General features: G+C 32.8%; 4 protein-coding genes across 4 annotated transcripts; 2 read left to right on the top strand and 2 right to left on the bottom strand.

The window, feature by feature from the left end:
• Positions 1-846: 846 nt before the first annotated feature.
• On the bottom strand, positions 847-2,516 carry LOC133305883 (uncharacterized). The gene is made up of 2 exons (XM_061506125.1): positions 2,494-2,516; positions 847-2,242 (listed from the first exon to the last, which is right to left on the bottom strand). The coding sequence occupies exons 1-2, from the start codon at positions 2,514-2,516 to the stop codon at positions 847-849; spliced, it is 1,419 nt and encodes a 472-aa protein (XP_061362109.1).
• A 1,323-nt stretch (positions 2,517-3,839) lies between these two features.
• Positions 3,840-5,314, top strand: LOC133305903 (mitochondrial pyruvate carrier 1-like). Its single transcript, XM_061506154.1, has 5 exons — positions 3,840-3,867; positions 4,414-4,535; positions 4,834-4,888; positions 5,011-5,146; positions 5,266-5,314. Exons 2-5 carry the CDS (start codon positions 4,440-4,442, stop codon positions 5,303-5,305), a joined length of 327 nt encoding a protein of 108 aa, XP_061362138.1. The 5' UTR covers positions 3,840-3,867; positions 4,414-4,439; the 3' UTR covers positions 5,306-5,314.
• Positions 5,315-6,988: 1,674 nt separating this feature from the next.
• Positions 6,989-7,738, top strand: LOC133305882 (F-box/kelch-repeat protein At3g23880-like). Its single transcript, XM_061506124.1, has one exon. The coding sequence runs from the start codon at positions 6,989-6,991 to the stop codon at positions 7,736-7,738; it is 750 nt and encodes a 249-aa protein (XP_061362108.1).
• A 4,386-nt stretch (positions 7,739-12,124) lies between these two features.
• LOC133305904 (uncharacterized) lies at positions 12,125-15,388 on the bottom strand. Its single transcript, XM_061506156.1, has 2 exons — positions 15,221-15,388; positions 12,125-12,466 (listed from the first exon to the last, which is right to left on the bottom strand). The coding sequence occupies exons 1-2, from the start codon at positions 15,329-15,331 to the stop codon at positions 12,239-12,241; spliced, it is 339 nt and encodes a 112-aa protein (XP_061362140.1). The 5' UTR covers positions 15,332-15,388; the 3' UTR covers positions 12,125-12,238.
• Between the last annotated feature and the right edge of the window lie 1,122 nt (positions 15,389-16,510).

Below are 16,510 nucleotides of genomic sequence, written 5' to 3'. Positions count from 1 at the left end.
AATATGCAACGACTATCTAGAAGACCAAGTCATTGAATAAAGTGTCTTTTTCATTTTCTTTAATATTATTTAGGAAAAAGTTCATTAATGTCCATGTGATTTGCTTTAGAATCATCTATGTCTTTATAATTTTTTTTTTATCACATATGTCTCTGTGATTTGTAAAAAACAAAAAACTACAGGAGTATATCTGATAAAAAAAATCACTGAGACATACATAATTTTGAAATAAATGATAGAAACATTAGTGAACTTTTCTCTATTATTTAACTTGTGTGTTTAGCAGGACAAAAAATTCCTTCTTGTAACGAGGAAATCAAAGCTCATGAAGGAAACATTTGATTTAATTGTTGAATAAACGATTAATATGTCTCAAGTATTTTACCAAGGAAATATTTAAAAAAAAAAATTAAAAAATTGACAGTAGCAAAATGAGAACGCAATAAAAACTTATACCGCAGTTTATCAAAAAATAAAAATAAAAAACTTATACAGCAGTTTACCAAAAAAAAAAAAAAAAAAAACTTATACAGCCACATCTAAAGTTGTGCAGGACAAATATAACTCATCATTTATAGAGTTTGACAAGCGAAAAAAGAGAATGAAAACTAGAGAGTTATTCAAACACTAAGAGTTATATTTATAATTTTTGTTTACAAATTTTTATAAACTTAATTATGTATTCCAGAAAATGCATACTCGAGTATTGTATTTCACATGATACATAATTGAGTTTATAAGAATTTATAATTAAAAAATTTATAAATATAATTTTTCCAAAAAAATGCTGCAACAACCCACTAAAGTGAAAAACAAAACCTTGTAAACATTGATTCAACAACTCTTTTAAGATCCTATATGTGAGAAGCATACATCAAGTAACTTCTGTTCTTCCAATAACCCAAAATCATAGTCAGGACTTAAGAAACTATAATCATAACCCACTTCCAACTCTGCAGTTTGCATATTATTCAAATGTCCAGGAAGGTAACCACCCAGTTTCTGTAGCTGTTGAGAAATATCACAAAACTTCCTATTAGTATTGATGTTCAAAGCCTCAACTTGGGATATTCTTTCAATTTGTCCAACAGTGCCACCACCTAACACATGAATTCCTTGCATGGAATGATAGGAATCCTCTACTTTAGGTGTCTCGTTTTTGCAATCAATAGAATGGGCTCTCAGCTTGCAATCCAAACTCTTAAGCTCAGTTTTCATCTCATCAAACTGTTCATTTTTATATTGCTCATTTTGTGAATGAACATGGCTAATCGTAGAGCACTTCCTGCTACAAAGTTCCATGATTTCAGAAATTACTTCCTCCCTATGGCTTAACTCACATGATTTCAAAGTTTCCACTGATTCTCCTCTTGTTTCTTCACTCTTCACACGTTCAGTATTATCAGAAGAGCTACAATCAGCTTCTGTATTTCTTGCTATATCCATAGGCTCCTTAGAGTTTTTCAAAACCTTCTCTGATTCACTCTCTATTTCTTCACTGTCTCCATTTATTCCATTCTTGAAAGACCCTTGATGAATTATTGCCTTACATTTCTCATTTGTTTGACATTGGACAGTGCCAATTGCCAATTCCTTTGATTCTTCTATTGACACATCAGCCACCCAAGCTTCAGAATGAACCAGTTCCTCTTGTGATTCCTCAAAGACACCAACCTCAGAAAATTTGGCTTTGTCTTCATGAGACTGATGAAGATTCCCCTCAAACACATCATCTTTAGCAAGATCACCACCATTCAAAGTATCCACATAACCACCACTTGGTGATTTTTTATCATAAGCACTAGATGATGATCCATCATTAGATACTATTTCCTTCACTGTAGACTCAGGAAAGTTCAAATAGGCACAAGGGCCATACATAGCTCTAGCTGCTTCATCATAAGCAAGAGCAGCTTCAAGTGCAGTAGAGAAAGTACCAAGCCAAAGCCTATTTGGTTTCTTCTCACAAACATGCTTACATGAGATTGGTTCACGAATCTCAGCAACCCACTTACCCCAAATCCTCTGCCTCACACCTCTGAACTTGCAATCAGAATTCTGAGGCCCTCCTTTACCTCTCATGCACCCTTTTCTTGAACCCTTTGCAGGAACTTTGTGAATCACTTCCACACCATTTTCTCCACAACCAAGTTGTTGTTGCCTGTTATACTTCTTCCACTTCTCAAGTGTGTTTTCCACTGAATCACTTCCACCACTGCGTCTCTTGCGTGGTTTTCTAACCCTGCAGCCATTTCCAACCAACAAATAAACAAATTTTTTTGTCAACTTTTCATAAATTGTTAGCAAAGTCTTCAAAGTAAAGAAAATTATAACATAGAAACATAAAAGAAGCATAAAAAAAAGCTTATGCAGCAACCACAAATTTATCATAAAATAAAATAAAAAACAAGGTACAATTTGGATAAAATGAAATAGTAACAAGAACATAGAGCTATAGATAGGTTGAGATGAATTTAGAAGAAAGTAACTGACCTGGAAATGGTATCACCCTTCATGAGTTTTTTTATTTTTTTTTTGCTAGTGAAGAAGCATATAGTTTTGTTTTGAAGTTTGTGCTTGAAGGTTTTAGAGGGGTTTTGAAGTTTGTGTTTGTTTGAGATAAGTAAAGTAGATGTGATTACAAAATAAGGGTTTAAGAGAGGTATTGGAATTTGTGTTTGTTTGGTGTAAGTATTGAAGATGTCATTACGAACGTCATGCATGCTTGACTTGTAGAAAAAGAAAAAGAAAAAGAAGGTTTCAATTTTAATGTTCAAATAAGGAAATATGGGAAAAGGGTTCATTTGGATAGGCTTGATAACGTGGCTAATTTCAGAATCTGATGTGAAGGCTGATGAGCATCTGGGGTTGTGACACGTGGCAATAATTTGATTCATGGTGGCAACTGGCAAGAGCTTAAAATTATACGTGGTCAGGAAGTGATTTCTTCACCACGAAGGACTCACTTTTCTATTGGGCCTTCTTCTTCTTGTGACTACTTGCTTAGATTTCAACACTCTTATCTCTCTCTTCCTTGTTAAATATCATTTATCTCTTTTTGGTAAGTATTTAATTTTGTTCCATTTTAAGTATATTATCTTAGGGGATCTATTAATCTCACGTTGCATTATCTCATGCAACAGAGATAAAATTGTGAGGTCCATTACCTTTTCAAAAAAAGAAAAGAAAGAAAAAATAGTGAACCTCACTATTTTGTCTTTGTTGCATGGAAATAATTATCTCATGTCTTATCTTATAGTCATGTATTGAAATATTTATCAATTATGAGGTAATTACGTACGGCCGGTAAAACTTCCAACTTTGATCAAATTTGTAATAATTTCAATTATCATGTTAAAAGTGACCAGACAAGAGAAGTGTGATTTCCTTTTCCCTATTTCACAATATTTTACTGGAAAAAACAAAATCTATATCATGGGAGATGTACTTTCATGTCTTTTTAATTTTATTTTATTTTTAACTTTTTTGTTTTTCTCACTTCCTTTCGGCCTTTTGGGTATTCTATTCTTCATTTTAGTTTGAAACCATTGTCTTTGGGCTTACACTTTGAAAATCTAACAAGTCCATGACCATGGCCCACAAAAGTTGAAGCCTCTATGACCATAGCGACGTTGGTTAATATGGTGATTGGTGAACCTTGTTCTCCTACGGTTCCACACACTTCCCTACTCCTACTCCTTTTCCTTACCATTCAAACATAAAAATTAGTTGACTGGGTCTCCACGTGCACCATCTACCATCACCAAGTCTATGTCTTTGGAATTTTTGTCTGTCCTTTTTTCCATTCTCTCAACAATCTAGTTGCAAGTTTACCCTTAAGGTCAAGTTCCTGTCTTTGATGTTCTTGTAAGTTATAAACATCACATAAATGTTTTCTTCAACATGGTAGTATTGGTGTGATTGTGATACATTAGGTGTGATTGATTATATATGCATGAACCTTTTGGGTATGAAATTTATTGGTTATTTATAACCTCTGTTGTGACCTGACAATTTACTGCATACTCAAATTATGTTTAATTAACATGCAATGCTTTTTTATGGGTACTTTTGTTATTCAGATAAATTGCTTGAATCTAGTGATGTAAAACAGATGAGTTGTTTGTAATTTTTGTAATCATTCTCACTTTTTTTTTAATGTTGGGAAAAGTAAAGAAAATGATCTGAATATGAATTAACTAGAATTTTAAGTCAAAGGATAAATAAAATGATATCATTGCCTATGCTCTCCCTGATCATCATAATATAATTGTTTGTTTTCTGTTTGTATAAACATCATTTAAAGTTTTCTCAAATCAGAAGAAGAAAAAAGAAGAACAGGAAATTCTCTCCATATAATAAAAGTTACTGATTTATCTTATCATCTAACTTGTGTTTTATGTTGACAATCAGAGGTGCTCAAGCAACAGTATTAACACATGGCTTCTTCTTTCCGAGCATTTTTGAACAGTCCTGTTGGTCCAAAAACTTCACATTTTTGGGGACCTGTTGCCAATTGGGGGTTCGTGGCTGCCGTAGGTTACACTACTTTTTTTTATTCTTTATGCATTTTCATCTCACGACTCAAAATCAAAATCAAAATCAAAAGGGTCTCATCCTATTCAATGTGTTAATGATAAGATCATTAATATAACATCATCATTAATATAAAATTTACTTAAGTTTTTTTGATTGAATTCATGTTTTATATGATATCAGAACCTATGTGATCAAGTGGTCACGAGTTCAATTCTTTTCACCCCATTTTTTTAATAAAAGATAAACACAATAAGTTAAAATCATGACTAAATTTGTCAGGTGTTTGAATTTCAGGGGTTGGTGGACATGAATAAACCTCCAGAAATGATCTCTGGCAACTTGACAGGAGGTTGAAAATCTATGTTTTCTAGAGAACTTGGAATATTCTTAGCAATATGTAGCATACATATATATGGTATGTTGCTAATTAAATTTCGTGTCTTGGTTTTTCTTTGTGTTGGTGTGGTGCAGTGATGTGTGTCTATTCAGTATTGTTCATGAGATTTGCATGGATGGTACAACCACGAAACTATTTACTTCTTTCTTGCCATGCCTCCAATGAGGTTGTACAATTATGTCAACTCTCTCGTTGGGCAAAGGGGAATGGGTACGCTGCTCAGATTCTTATTCACTTAATTAGTTGCATGTTTCCTTGTGTATTACCTACACTAACAATTCTGCTTTTCATGTCTTAGCCTGAATTGATGGGTATTTTGCTCTGAATAGGTACCTCTCTGAGAAGAAGGATAAAGCTTCATCCAAGTAACTTGATGCTGAAGAGTCAAATGAGAATTCTGCATTTGATTATTAATATAGACGAATAATTTGATTCTAGGTTTTTATAACCAAAATTCATGGAATATTGTTCCATTTGTTCATTGCCTATTTTGTATTGATTATTCAAGTTTCTCGGTTATATTCTTTCCAATAATGTTGAATATTATAAAGAATTATTTCAATCCAAAAACTTAAATATATCATCCATCACATAATAGATCATTAAGCTTAAAAGGTGAACAATGCATAGATTTTTCTTCTCGTATTAAGAAATTTCATAATATTTGATAATTTATTAATAAAATAATATAGTGAGATCAAATTTGTGGGACTTGATCATAAAAGCTCTGATTCTATATAAAGAATGATTTCAATGACCCAAGAGGTTAAGCTATTAGATGAATACCATATTAATAATTTTATATCATAGGATAAGATCATATCCTAACAAGCATTATTCATAAGTTGTTTGAGCTTCTTTTTTCTTTTTTTTTTTATGTAAACAACCAATAAATAAAGAACTCTGTTCAACATAATATATTATATACATATTTCACTAGTTATTTGAGCTTTTTTTTTTTGGCAATTATAAATAGAAATAATCAGAATGAACAAAAAGTATTGGATTTATATGGTTAATTCTAATATAGTAATATTGACTCACTAGATAAGATGGTAATTTTGCATTGGAGCCCAATTTTGCATTATCAGTTCTGAAGTTATCTGCTGTATATTGATTTGAAGTTTAAACTGATCTACTATTATGTTAAACGTGTAGGGGCTTAACGAAATACATATATTAGGAGAGCCTAGTATCCTTTGTTCACTAGTTGCATGACTTTTTTTTCGCATAGAGAACCAAATATGTTATATCCTTCTATAAATTTAATGTGTCGTATAGAAACTTGCTTAATTATTTAAATTCCTTATGTGTTATATTGATCAAATACTGAGACTAAAAGAGAAAATACAATACAATTAGAATAATGAAAAACATATTTAGAAAATGTGATATACAAATAAGAGGACTCCAGAACTCAGAAACCTTTTGTGATTTCCACATACCTAAACTTTTTTTAAGGGATTGGATTAAGATTTTAAAATATTTTAACGAATCATTTTTTTAAAAAAATTAATTGGTATTCAATTAGAATTTGGGATAGGATATTATTACTATCAAATAATATTACTACCATATCTTAACTTTTCGTCAATCAACAGTTATTATTTTCTGCCAATCAACGGTTATTAATTATTTTCCGTCAATCAATGGTTATTATTTTCACAAATCAAGCTCATTAATTAATTATTAATTAGCAATAAATGATAATGATTGACGGAAATTAACAGAAATATTGACGGATAAGATATGATAATAATATTGATAATAACATTATTTGGTAATAACAATATCATATCCCTACTTACCAAAAAAACAATATCATATGCACCACTAGGGATAGCCTAGTGGTGTTGGGTGTGTTTAGGGTGTATTAGGTGTGCGGTTTGATTCCGTCCAAAAAAAAAAAAAAAAAAAAAAATATCATATCACTTGTCTCGAGTTTGAATTCGAATAAGCAATTGTTGTGTTAGAAATTAAGTAAGAGAGTTCGAATCCTGATATGCAACTGTGTTGAAAACTTATATTAGGGGGAGAGATTAACCGAATCCTATGGCCAAAAAGAAGAGGAAGTCAAGTCTCCCAATCATCTGTGACGATCTCATGATCGAGATTCTATCATGGCTTCCAGTGAAATCCCTTATGCGATTCAAGTGTGTGTCCAAGTCCTTCCATTCCTTGATCTCCAATTCAGATTTCGTGAAATATCACCTTCAAAGATCACCTAAAAACGTCAGCATGATGTCATGGTCATCAACAGTCACATCGAAGGGTGTGTTTCGCAAATCATACTCTATGGCTTTACTCGACAACAACACATCACCCATCATTGCTGAAGATCAATACCACAGGATCGAATTAAAGCGACAAGAAAGGTTTCTTCTTTCCTGCAATGGTTTGATCTGTTTTGTTTGTGAAGATCACATACGTTATTGGGTTTGTTTATGGAACCCTGCTACAGGGTTAACATCACAAGAGTGGCCATGTCTTCAACATTATTATGTAAATAGTGTGCTTGGTTTTGGATACGATGTTTCATCCGACACTTACAAGGTTGTAGCATTTTTTCATAATTCAACTAAAACACATGTGAAGGTTTGCGGCCTAGGTGACAATTGTTGGAGAAGCATTGAAAGTTTCCCTGCTCTTCCCAATTTGAGAGAGGGTGGAGTTTATTTGAGCAGCACTCTTAATTGGTTAGGAGATCCCAATTTCGGTTTCTTTTTGAATATTAATCAGATAGTGATTGTTTCACTTGATCTTGGGAAGGAGACATTTAGACAATTTATTGCTGCCTCGTAGTACTCTTGTTGGAGTCTCGAGTCTTTGGCAAAGGCTTGCGGTTTTGAATGACTGTTTGTGTTTTGTTCATGATCGCAACGAAACTCATTTGGTTGTTTGGCAAATGAAAAAGTATGGGGATGAAAATTCTTGGATTCAATTATTCAACCTCAGTTATCAGCATCTTCAGATTGATCTTCCGGGTGCGGTATCATTGTTCATGTTTGAGGATGATGTTGTCTTGATTATGGCACAGAGGCTGAAAGGGCAAGCAGTTTTTCACAACAGGAGAGATAATAGTGTGCAACATATTAAAATTTCCAACGACGTACATTGCATCTATCCTCAGGATTACCTTCAAAGTTTGGTCTCGCCTTATTGAAAAGAGGTGTTCTTCTGCAACAGTTTGTTGTTTTTTACATTTAGCGTCTTGCTTTTACTTTGTTGTTGGATTTTGATCTAATGGTTTGATTGACATCTATGATTGGGATGATGTTATTTTGATTTCATGCAGATCACTTTTGTTGATATTATTGTTAGGAAGGATCATGAATTTCCTTTAATCTTTCCCATGTGGAATGTTTAATGTCAGTTTTTCCATACTAATATAGCGTTAGGTTAGACTTTGATATAAATAAACATACTAATGTAAAATATTTTGAGTCTAGTCTGGTCTGTTTGTATAAGCTAAATCATAGGCCTAGTTTGACATATATTTAAAAATCAAAGGTCTGGTTCAAAAAATAAAAAATAAAAAATAATGTTATTTTATAAATTAAAATTATTTAAATATTTATTTTAATTAAAATAAATAATACAAGATAGGCCGATCTATAACCTTGTATGTCAGACCTAATCTGCGCAGCTCCAGTCAGAGTTTTAGCCAATATCTATAAAATAATGGGCTCATCAATCCCTCTAATGTACATATCATTGTCAAACGTGTTTACATGGACCTCAGGATCCTAGCTTGCATCATATTTCGGCAAATATGCCGAATCAAACTCATCTGGAACGGAGCATTAAGAATTTCACCGGTGAAGGGACTATTATTGTTTGTTCCTTACTATATTTCCTCCTGTATGCGCCAGCTTCAACACAACCTTGAATATGATCCCGGTTATATTGAAACTGGATATGCTGGTTGTGATGCATATCACCCCAGTTGTTCTCCACACTCCTTCCTGATCCAGCATTCAGGGTAGAAATTATCATATTCACATTGTGATAAATATTTAAAAATCAAATGTATGGTTCAAAAATTAGAAAATAAATAAATAATATAATATTATTTTATAAATTAAAATTATTTAAATATATTTTTTATTTAATTTTAATTAAAATAAATAACACGATATATGCTGGTCTATGGCCTTTTTTCCGGATGAACTTTCTTAAGGCTTGAGTCTATTCTATTTTATTATATACATTCACTAATAAATTATTTTTAATTTTAATTTTTTTTTACTGGTTCATTAATTTTTCAACTTAATTTGATTGAGTATAGTCAAATTTATACTGAATGATTCTTTCAAGATTATTTTCTCAATTTTCAAAAATCGAATTCAAAACTTCACTTAAGGAAAACAAGCTCAACTTATATTAATTTACAATAACAATAAATGTAGAGAGTTGCAATCATATAAATAGTTTGACATGTGAAGTGGGATCAACGATCAAAATCAAGAGTGTAACCAGAGTTTTAAAACTCCGCTCCACCCCGGGGTCAACCCGGCAAAGTCATTGACCCCCTCTCTCGAGGGTTAGGGTCAGCAGTTAGACCCTGTATGCACGTTGACCTCTCTGAACCCCAAAACCCCTAGTTGAACCTACGACTCTTGGGGTAGAAAGGGTCACTGCATTTAAAAAAAAAAATACACGAAAAGTCATCGTTTTGTGTGTAAAAATAAATAAATAAAAACTCGTTGCTGCCTAGATCTAAAATTAGATATGAAATCTAAATCGTCCTTCTTCTTCTCTTTTGATCTTCTCTCCCAGACCCAGAACCAGTCTCTCCGATGTGGTGATCTCCTCTGCCATGGTGGTGTTTCCTCTTATCCTCTTCGGTCTTCTCTCTCCCTTTCTTCCGCCTTGCTAGTTCTTATCTCCCCACTGTTGATTGATCGTGCTGCTGCCTCTTCTCTGGCGTTCTCTCTTGGGTAAGGGATCTCCTTTCACATGTTGTTGTAGTTTCGCGAGAAGGATAAGGAGAACCTGAGTTTTGATAATATAACTTTTCATTGACTCTATTGGAATATGTGTTTTATCCTTTGATAATTTGATTAGCTTGTGTAATATTGACTTGTGGATGTAATTGGTTAAATTATGTTAAGTATGTAGTATTTTTAGAGATATTCCAATAGGTTCATCACTTCGCGACTAGTCCGATTCAAGGCGGGTCCCAGATTTAGGCTTTAAATCCTTCCCAAAAACAGTACTGGGAAGAATCGAACACATGCTTTCACCCTCACCTGCTTAGTTCCTTGACGCCAACTGAGCTACCATCATTTGGTATGTTAAATATATTTTGGATCTTTGATGATTGGTGCTTTAATTTTTTTGAATTTTTCATATAAGATATATATTTGTATTTTTTCAATGTATAAAAGAGTCAGCAAAGTGACCCCATAATCTCTCAGTTGAACACGTGACCCCAGACCTCCGCCAGGCCGATGATCAGGCCTAATTTTTAAACACTAAATATAACTTAAACTGATATCAAATAATCCTGACTCATATATATATATATATATATATATATATATATATATATATATATATATAGTGTGAGCACACGTGTGGCGCACACACGCTTTTTCATAAATTGAGATGTCTTGATCCAACTTCAACGTGTTTTTTTTTTTTTTTTTTTTTTTTCAGTTTCCTTTAACTCCCACCATCCAATTAAGTCCAATAGTTATTAGTAATATATGTTGACGTCGCAAAGTGTCATTTTAACATTCTTAAAATTAGCAGCCAACGGAAGAGAGGTATGTTTGCACATTAGTTGAAGATTATTTGAAATAATTTCTCAGCTCAAGATCCGTATAATGATTGCACAAATATTCGACGAATTCTGGTAAGATATCAAAATATAACAACTAGCAAGCACCATATTTGTTAATTTATTTAAGGGGTTTAAACGATAGTTATTAAAACTGGACCGACTCGGCCGGTCGATCCGAGAACTGGTAAATCGGTCATATAACGTAGGAGTATTCGCGGTCTGGATTGGATCGGTTTTAGAAGCAAAAATCATCCGATCCAATTCTTTCGGTTTGATCATATAATCATCCAGGTTTTTATTTTTTTTCAAATCCGATCCGATCCACTTCAATTTTTTTCGGTTTGGATTAGATCGGTTTTCTGTTTTTTGAAAATCCTAAAATTTATTTCACGATTGTTGTGCAAATAACATCTTTTATATATATTGGCTTTGTAAAAAAAAAAATTGAAATACAAAAGCATTAGTAAACTATAATATCGTTTTTTTTTATTTTTGGCAATGAAATATGAAGCTCTACAAAGATAAAATTTTGTTGATGAGATGTGACTAGATTTTTTCTTGGGTTTAGTTGATGGGTTAATGGGTCTTAGGTTTAGAAATTTTTAGACTATGATTATGGAAAGAACCAAGTAAGTAGAGGAAAATTAATATATTGGATTAGTTTGGATTGGATCGGTTTTCATCAACCTATCCAAAAATCGATCCAATCCAATTAAAATTTGCGGTTTCTAATCGGTTTTTGACCCGAATATATTTGACTGTTATTCGTGTCGTGTCAACCCTCAAAAAATTCGTGTCGTATCAGTGTTGAAGATTTTGACACGAATAAAAATTCGTGTCGTGTTAGTGTTGATCTATTCGTGTCGTGTCGAATTAGTGTCGTGTCAACCTATTTTGACACCCCTACTTTAAGTTATTGAGATAAAGCACTTAACAAATGAAATAAAAAATATTTTGCTTTCAATGGTAAATATATATAGTATACCTTATTTGTAAGAGTAAAATAAATACGCGTATTATATCTTCTAGATAATTTTTTCCAAGTTGAATCTTTTACAACCTTATGTTAAAAAGATAACTTTATTTTGTAAAGAATAATTTATTTACATATCTTTGAAATATTTTTATCAGAACATATTTAAAAGTATTTAACGATTTATTATAGGTGATCATTTTTGTGTTTTGAAAATATTTAACGATATTAACTCAGTAGTTTGCTATTATTTTAACAAACCCCAAGGCAGTGGGGTGTAATTTGCTCGTGAAATAAACTAGTCTTTGTTTGATTTTTCAATAGAGTAGAATTCAGCATGTGCAATATAAAAGAATTGCAGGAACCTAAAACTTTGCATAAAATACCAAATCAAGAAGCTAGAACTTTTATTTTTACGGTGCAATAATCAAGTAGAAATGTAACATATATATGAGAATATTAATAGCAATACACACGTTAAAAATCCAAATAGATTATTCAAGCAAAATCTTGTGGCTTATGAGAATCTGAACTGAAAGCATTACAATTTGGAGTTGGTAGGAAATGCTGTTACATCAAAGACTTTGAGAAAAAATCGTGTTCTTGGGATAGACAGGTTGGACTGCAATATGGTACCAATAGTAGCAATTAGCTTCCTCTTCACTTCTTTATTTATGCCACCCATTGAAACTATCTCTGCATATGCAGCTGGTTCTTTGTTACCCTCAAATGATATTGGCACTGGAGACTTCAATATGACCATCACAAACTGCACAATTATATTCACAATATGAATGAAAATGTCACAACATAAAGACCACGGAATTGAAGAAAGACATATTTGATATGGGTGTCATATATACTAAATGTTTTTTTTTTTTTATTAAGATGTATATTTTGCTTCCGTAATTTTGAGTGTAGTAAAAGTCAAAGGTTTCCATCTTGGGACTCAAACCGTTACTTTTAACCACTACCACCAACACCTATATGTTTCTAAATGATATTTACATATTAAAAATTTATATCATTCTTTCAAATTTTGAAATAATAAAAATAAATGTTATGGACCTGATATAAATGCCCATATTCTAGAAGGTTCAATAAAGGTAAAACATCTAAGGGGGCGTTTGGTTGAGGAGAAATTGTGTGAATACTGAGGAAATGTAATTGATAGGAAAATGGTTGGAAAGTGAGTTAGGTAGGAAAATGTAAAAAAAGTTGTTTGGTTGGGAAAAATTTTACCGGGAAAATTAAGTGAATTTATAATGTCTATGTTTGGATGTAAGTAAAATATAGATGAGAAAGAAGGTTGGAAGTTACGAAAATAACCCTGTCTTGAAATAATTTTGAATCAGAATGAACTACCCTTTATTTGTAAACAGGGTTCCATTTGTTAAAAAAGTGTAAGTTGCCAACGAGCATTTGTGCAAAAAACGAAAAATATTGGTTAACGATGGAGCCAAGCAAAATGAAAAATCTTTCTAAAAGTTCTCATAAGAGAACTCATCATCATGAAACAAAACCAACAGTCCTCATCATTCACAGAATCAGATTCGTTAAAAAAAGAAAAGAAAAGAGAGGATATATTTAACCGGAACTTTCCAACGAAGGCTTTGCTCCCATAGTTCAAACAAGTATCACTCAATAGGGAAAAAAAAGAAAAAAAGAAAGAAAAGGAAGATGCTTTACCCATCTTTTGAAAAAGAAAAGGAAGATCCTTAGAAAAAAAGCTCACAAAATGTGTGCGTTGAGAAGAGAAGCAAAAAGAGGGGAAGCATTCTCAGAGAGTATAATGGGTGTTCTGCAGTTTGAGTAAACAGTGGTTTACCCATCTTTTAACAAAAAACCACCGATGAAAAAACTTTCTGAACAGTGCCGAAAGATGGGTATCCATGAGAAAATTGAAAAGCTATGCAAATTGGATAGATGGCCTTTTTGACTGAATCTATTTGACCAAACATTGGTTTTCTGAAATCCTTGTTTCATTTGCATAAGAAACTTGTGAATGACCGTGAACCGAACGACACCTAAGAGTGAAATAAAGGAAAAATTCCTAATCCTAATGCGATAACAGCGGATCAAGTTACTTTCTATCAAAGGTCCAAAGCCTTTGAACTGTCATTAGCTGTCATCAGTTACTCTCTGTCTCTCATTAGTTATCACTGTGCACACACTCCATAATTTTGGCTACGCTGCTGTGTTATTGTGCATAGTGATTTGTTGGTCTCTAAGGTATGTTCTCCATAAATACTTGAGAGATGACATACAGATCCTATAGAAATCACCCAATCCTCATATTGAACATCTCGATCCACGTAAGATTGAACAATAAAAAAAATAAGTATTTTAATATATTTTTATTTTCCTAAACAAATGAAGTGTGAAAACTATGTAAAGATTTTGATGTTCAAATGTTAGTTTTGGGAGAAGAAAAAAAATACTAGTGGTGTTGGTGTAGGGGTCCAACACAAAGGGTGGTGGGTATTCAGGATAAAGATGGGGGCCCTGCCTGCTTGTGGAAACGCAGTTTGTAGAAGCATTCACTTTTTCCACTATCCAAACCCCTTTTCACACGTGATAGGGATCACAGGAAAGAGAAAGATCCTTGATTCCATGGTATCCTATCAGTTACTATCGAAGTATTACTTAAGAAGAATCCATAGAACTTCATGATTTTCATTGTCCCATTAATTTCACGGAAAACTAATAACTCAATTGTCCTTCACATTATTTTATTATTGGGATCTGATCCTAGATTTAGATGCCTTTTGGCAATCTCAAAGCACAGTAAAATATCGCATTCTTCCCCATACCAAAGCTTCTATAACTTACCACTTTTGGTGCCAAATTGCATGAGAACAACTAGACCAATGATGAAACTAAACCCGTTTTGGAAAAAAATTCTTGGTACCATGATGATACAACAACGTAAGAGAAAGCGTCAATTGCTTACCTACAGAGAAATGAAAAGCTTGTACTTCTGAACCCTGAACATCATAGCATGAAATTCTTTCGAATTTAAAGGTGGCTTCAAACTTCCAATTGTATATTTAATTCAGATCGCTTAGCTTAGCTATAAATGGACTTGTATAGTACAATCTAGCTGGAAAAATCTATACAATTGACTTACCAGAAGATAATAAACAAATAACATGAATCATTTCTATTGACAAGGTACCGTGCAATAAAGGATAAATCCCACTACACAAAGCTTTCCGACTTGCAAAAGTAGGATTGAGATTCATTGTATACTACCTTATCTTTGATTTTTTCGTAAAGAAGTTATTTAATTTTCAGATTCAAACCCGTGATCTTCCGATCACAAAGCAACCTTATAAATGTTCCAAGACTGGCACTTCTGATAAGTACCATGCAATCAATCAGGAACAAAAATAAAATAAAAAATGAACCCCATGTTTGTGTCAATCACAAGAAGGATTCTTACACAGCTAGGATCTCATACATAACCATAAGCTTTGCTTGAAGAAGACTGAGAAAGAAAGAAAGAGTGAGAAAGGTCTACCTTTTCAGGTTTGCCGATTATTGTGGAGACAGCAGTAGTGGCTTCAGAAAAGAGGGGATCAGTGTTAACTCCATCTAAGTTAATGTTGGTGGTGATGTAAAGGCAAGGCATCTTCTTCCTCGTTTTATGTGCTTATGTGATACTTTGTTCAAAATTTGGAACTCAAGTTGGTTCGGTTGAGCCTATCTTGCAAGTTCAACTTCATTGCAATATATATATTTATGAAGGACAGCAGAAAGGTATAGCTTTTACTTTACTTTCATTTTCATTTCCATAATTGTTTATTAGAGAGATATAAAATCATTAATGTAGTCTCACTCAAGTCTTAAGGTTTCGGGTTAAAGCTGCAGTGACGAAATGGTCACGAGTTCAATCCCCACTGCCCTTCACTTTGTGTTGAAATTAAGTAAGCACAAGGTAAATCAGAAAAATGAACTTGCATAGCACAAGATAGACCAAAAATAGGCACCTACAATATCCACACTTCAAGTCTAAACGACTATTGCATTGAGAGATGTATTAAAGAAATATAAAATCTTTAATATAATAATTTCCGAAAAAAAAAAATCTTTAATATAACCTTACCCAACACTTTAAGATTTTGAGTCGTTGTCTACGTTGTTTTAATTTCTTTCTCCACCGCAACTTTACACAACTGACAAAGTGGGTCAATCTTTTCCGAATCTACTTGAACTACTTTTAACTGGATAAAAACAAAGGTGTTGTCAAATTGATATGAATTTGCCAATAGGTTAAAAATACCAACACATATGTCGAAAGTTTATATTTTCGCTCTGTTTACTTTCTCATATGTAGTTTGTAGCTTTTGACAGAATAAAGACAACTAAGCATTTTTTTAGTAAATAATTGTACAGATTATACTTCTATATTTTTTGGTGTGTTTATTTTTCTTTAAAATGAAAGTACAATGAGCATTGTTGAGACTTGAGAGAAACAATGGACAATTGTCCATTAAGGCCACTGTCTAGTGTCTTTGTACGTGGGGATGCTGTACCTATTCCCCGAGCAACCATTTCCAAACATCTCATGATGAATATTTGAAAATGGGGTTTAGAAGGCTAAGAAGGGCACTAATTTATTTTCTCATATTGCAGTTTGCACCAATTGTTATAAGGATATCAACCACATGGAAAATGCACTTAACATGTGTATGCACAATTTGTATTGTGCAGTTAGTTATGTTTCCTTCTTCAATATTTGGTGTCTCTCTTTCCCTTATAATGGGATGTAGGCCATAGAAAGCAGCCTCTTGGTGCTTCTGTGCTTACC

This window comes from Gastrolobium bilobum, unplaced genomic scaffold, assembly GCF_033153095.1.
Source record: "Gastrolobium bilobum isolate Gb01-03AN ecotype WA unplaced genomic scaffold, APGP_CSIRO_Gbil_v1 utg12810, whole genome shotgun sequence".
In the NCBI taxonomy this organism is placed as follows: domain Eukaryota; kingdom Viridiplantae; phylum Streptophyta; class Magnoliopsida; order Fabales; family Fabaceae; genus Gastrolobium; species Gastrolobium bilobum.
The sequence above is the reverse complement of the archived record's forward strand: the minus strand, read 5'-3'. Positions and strand labels throughout refer to the sequence as shown.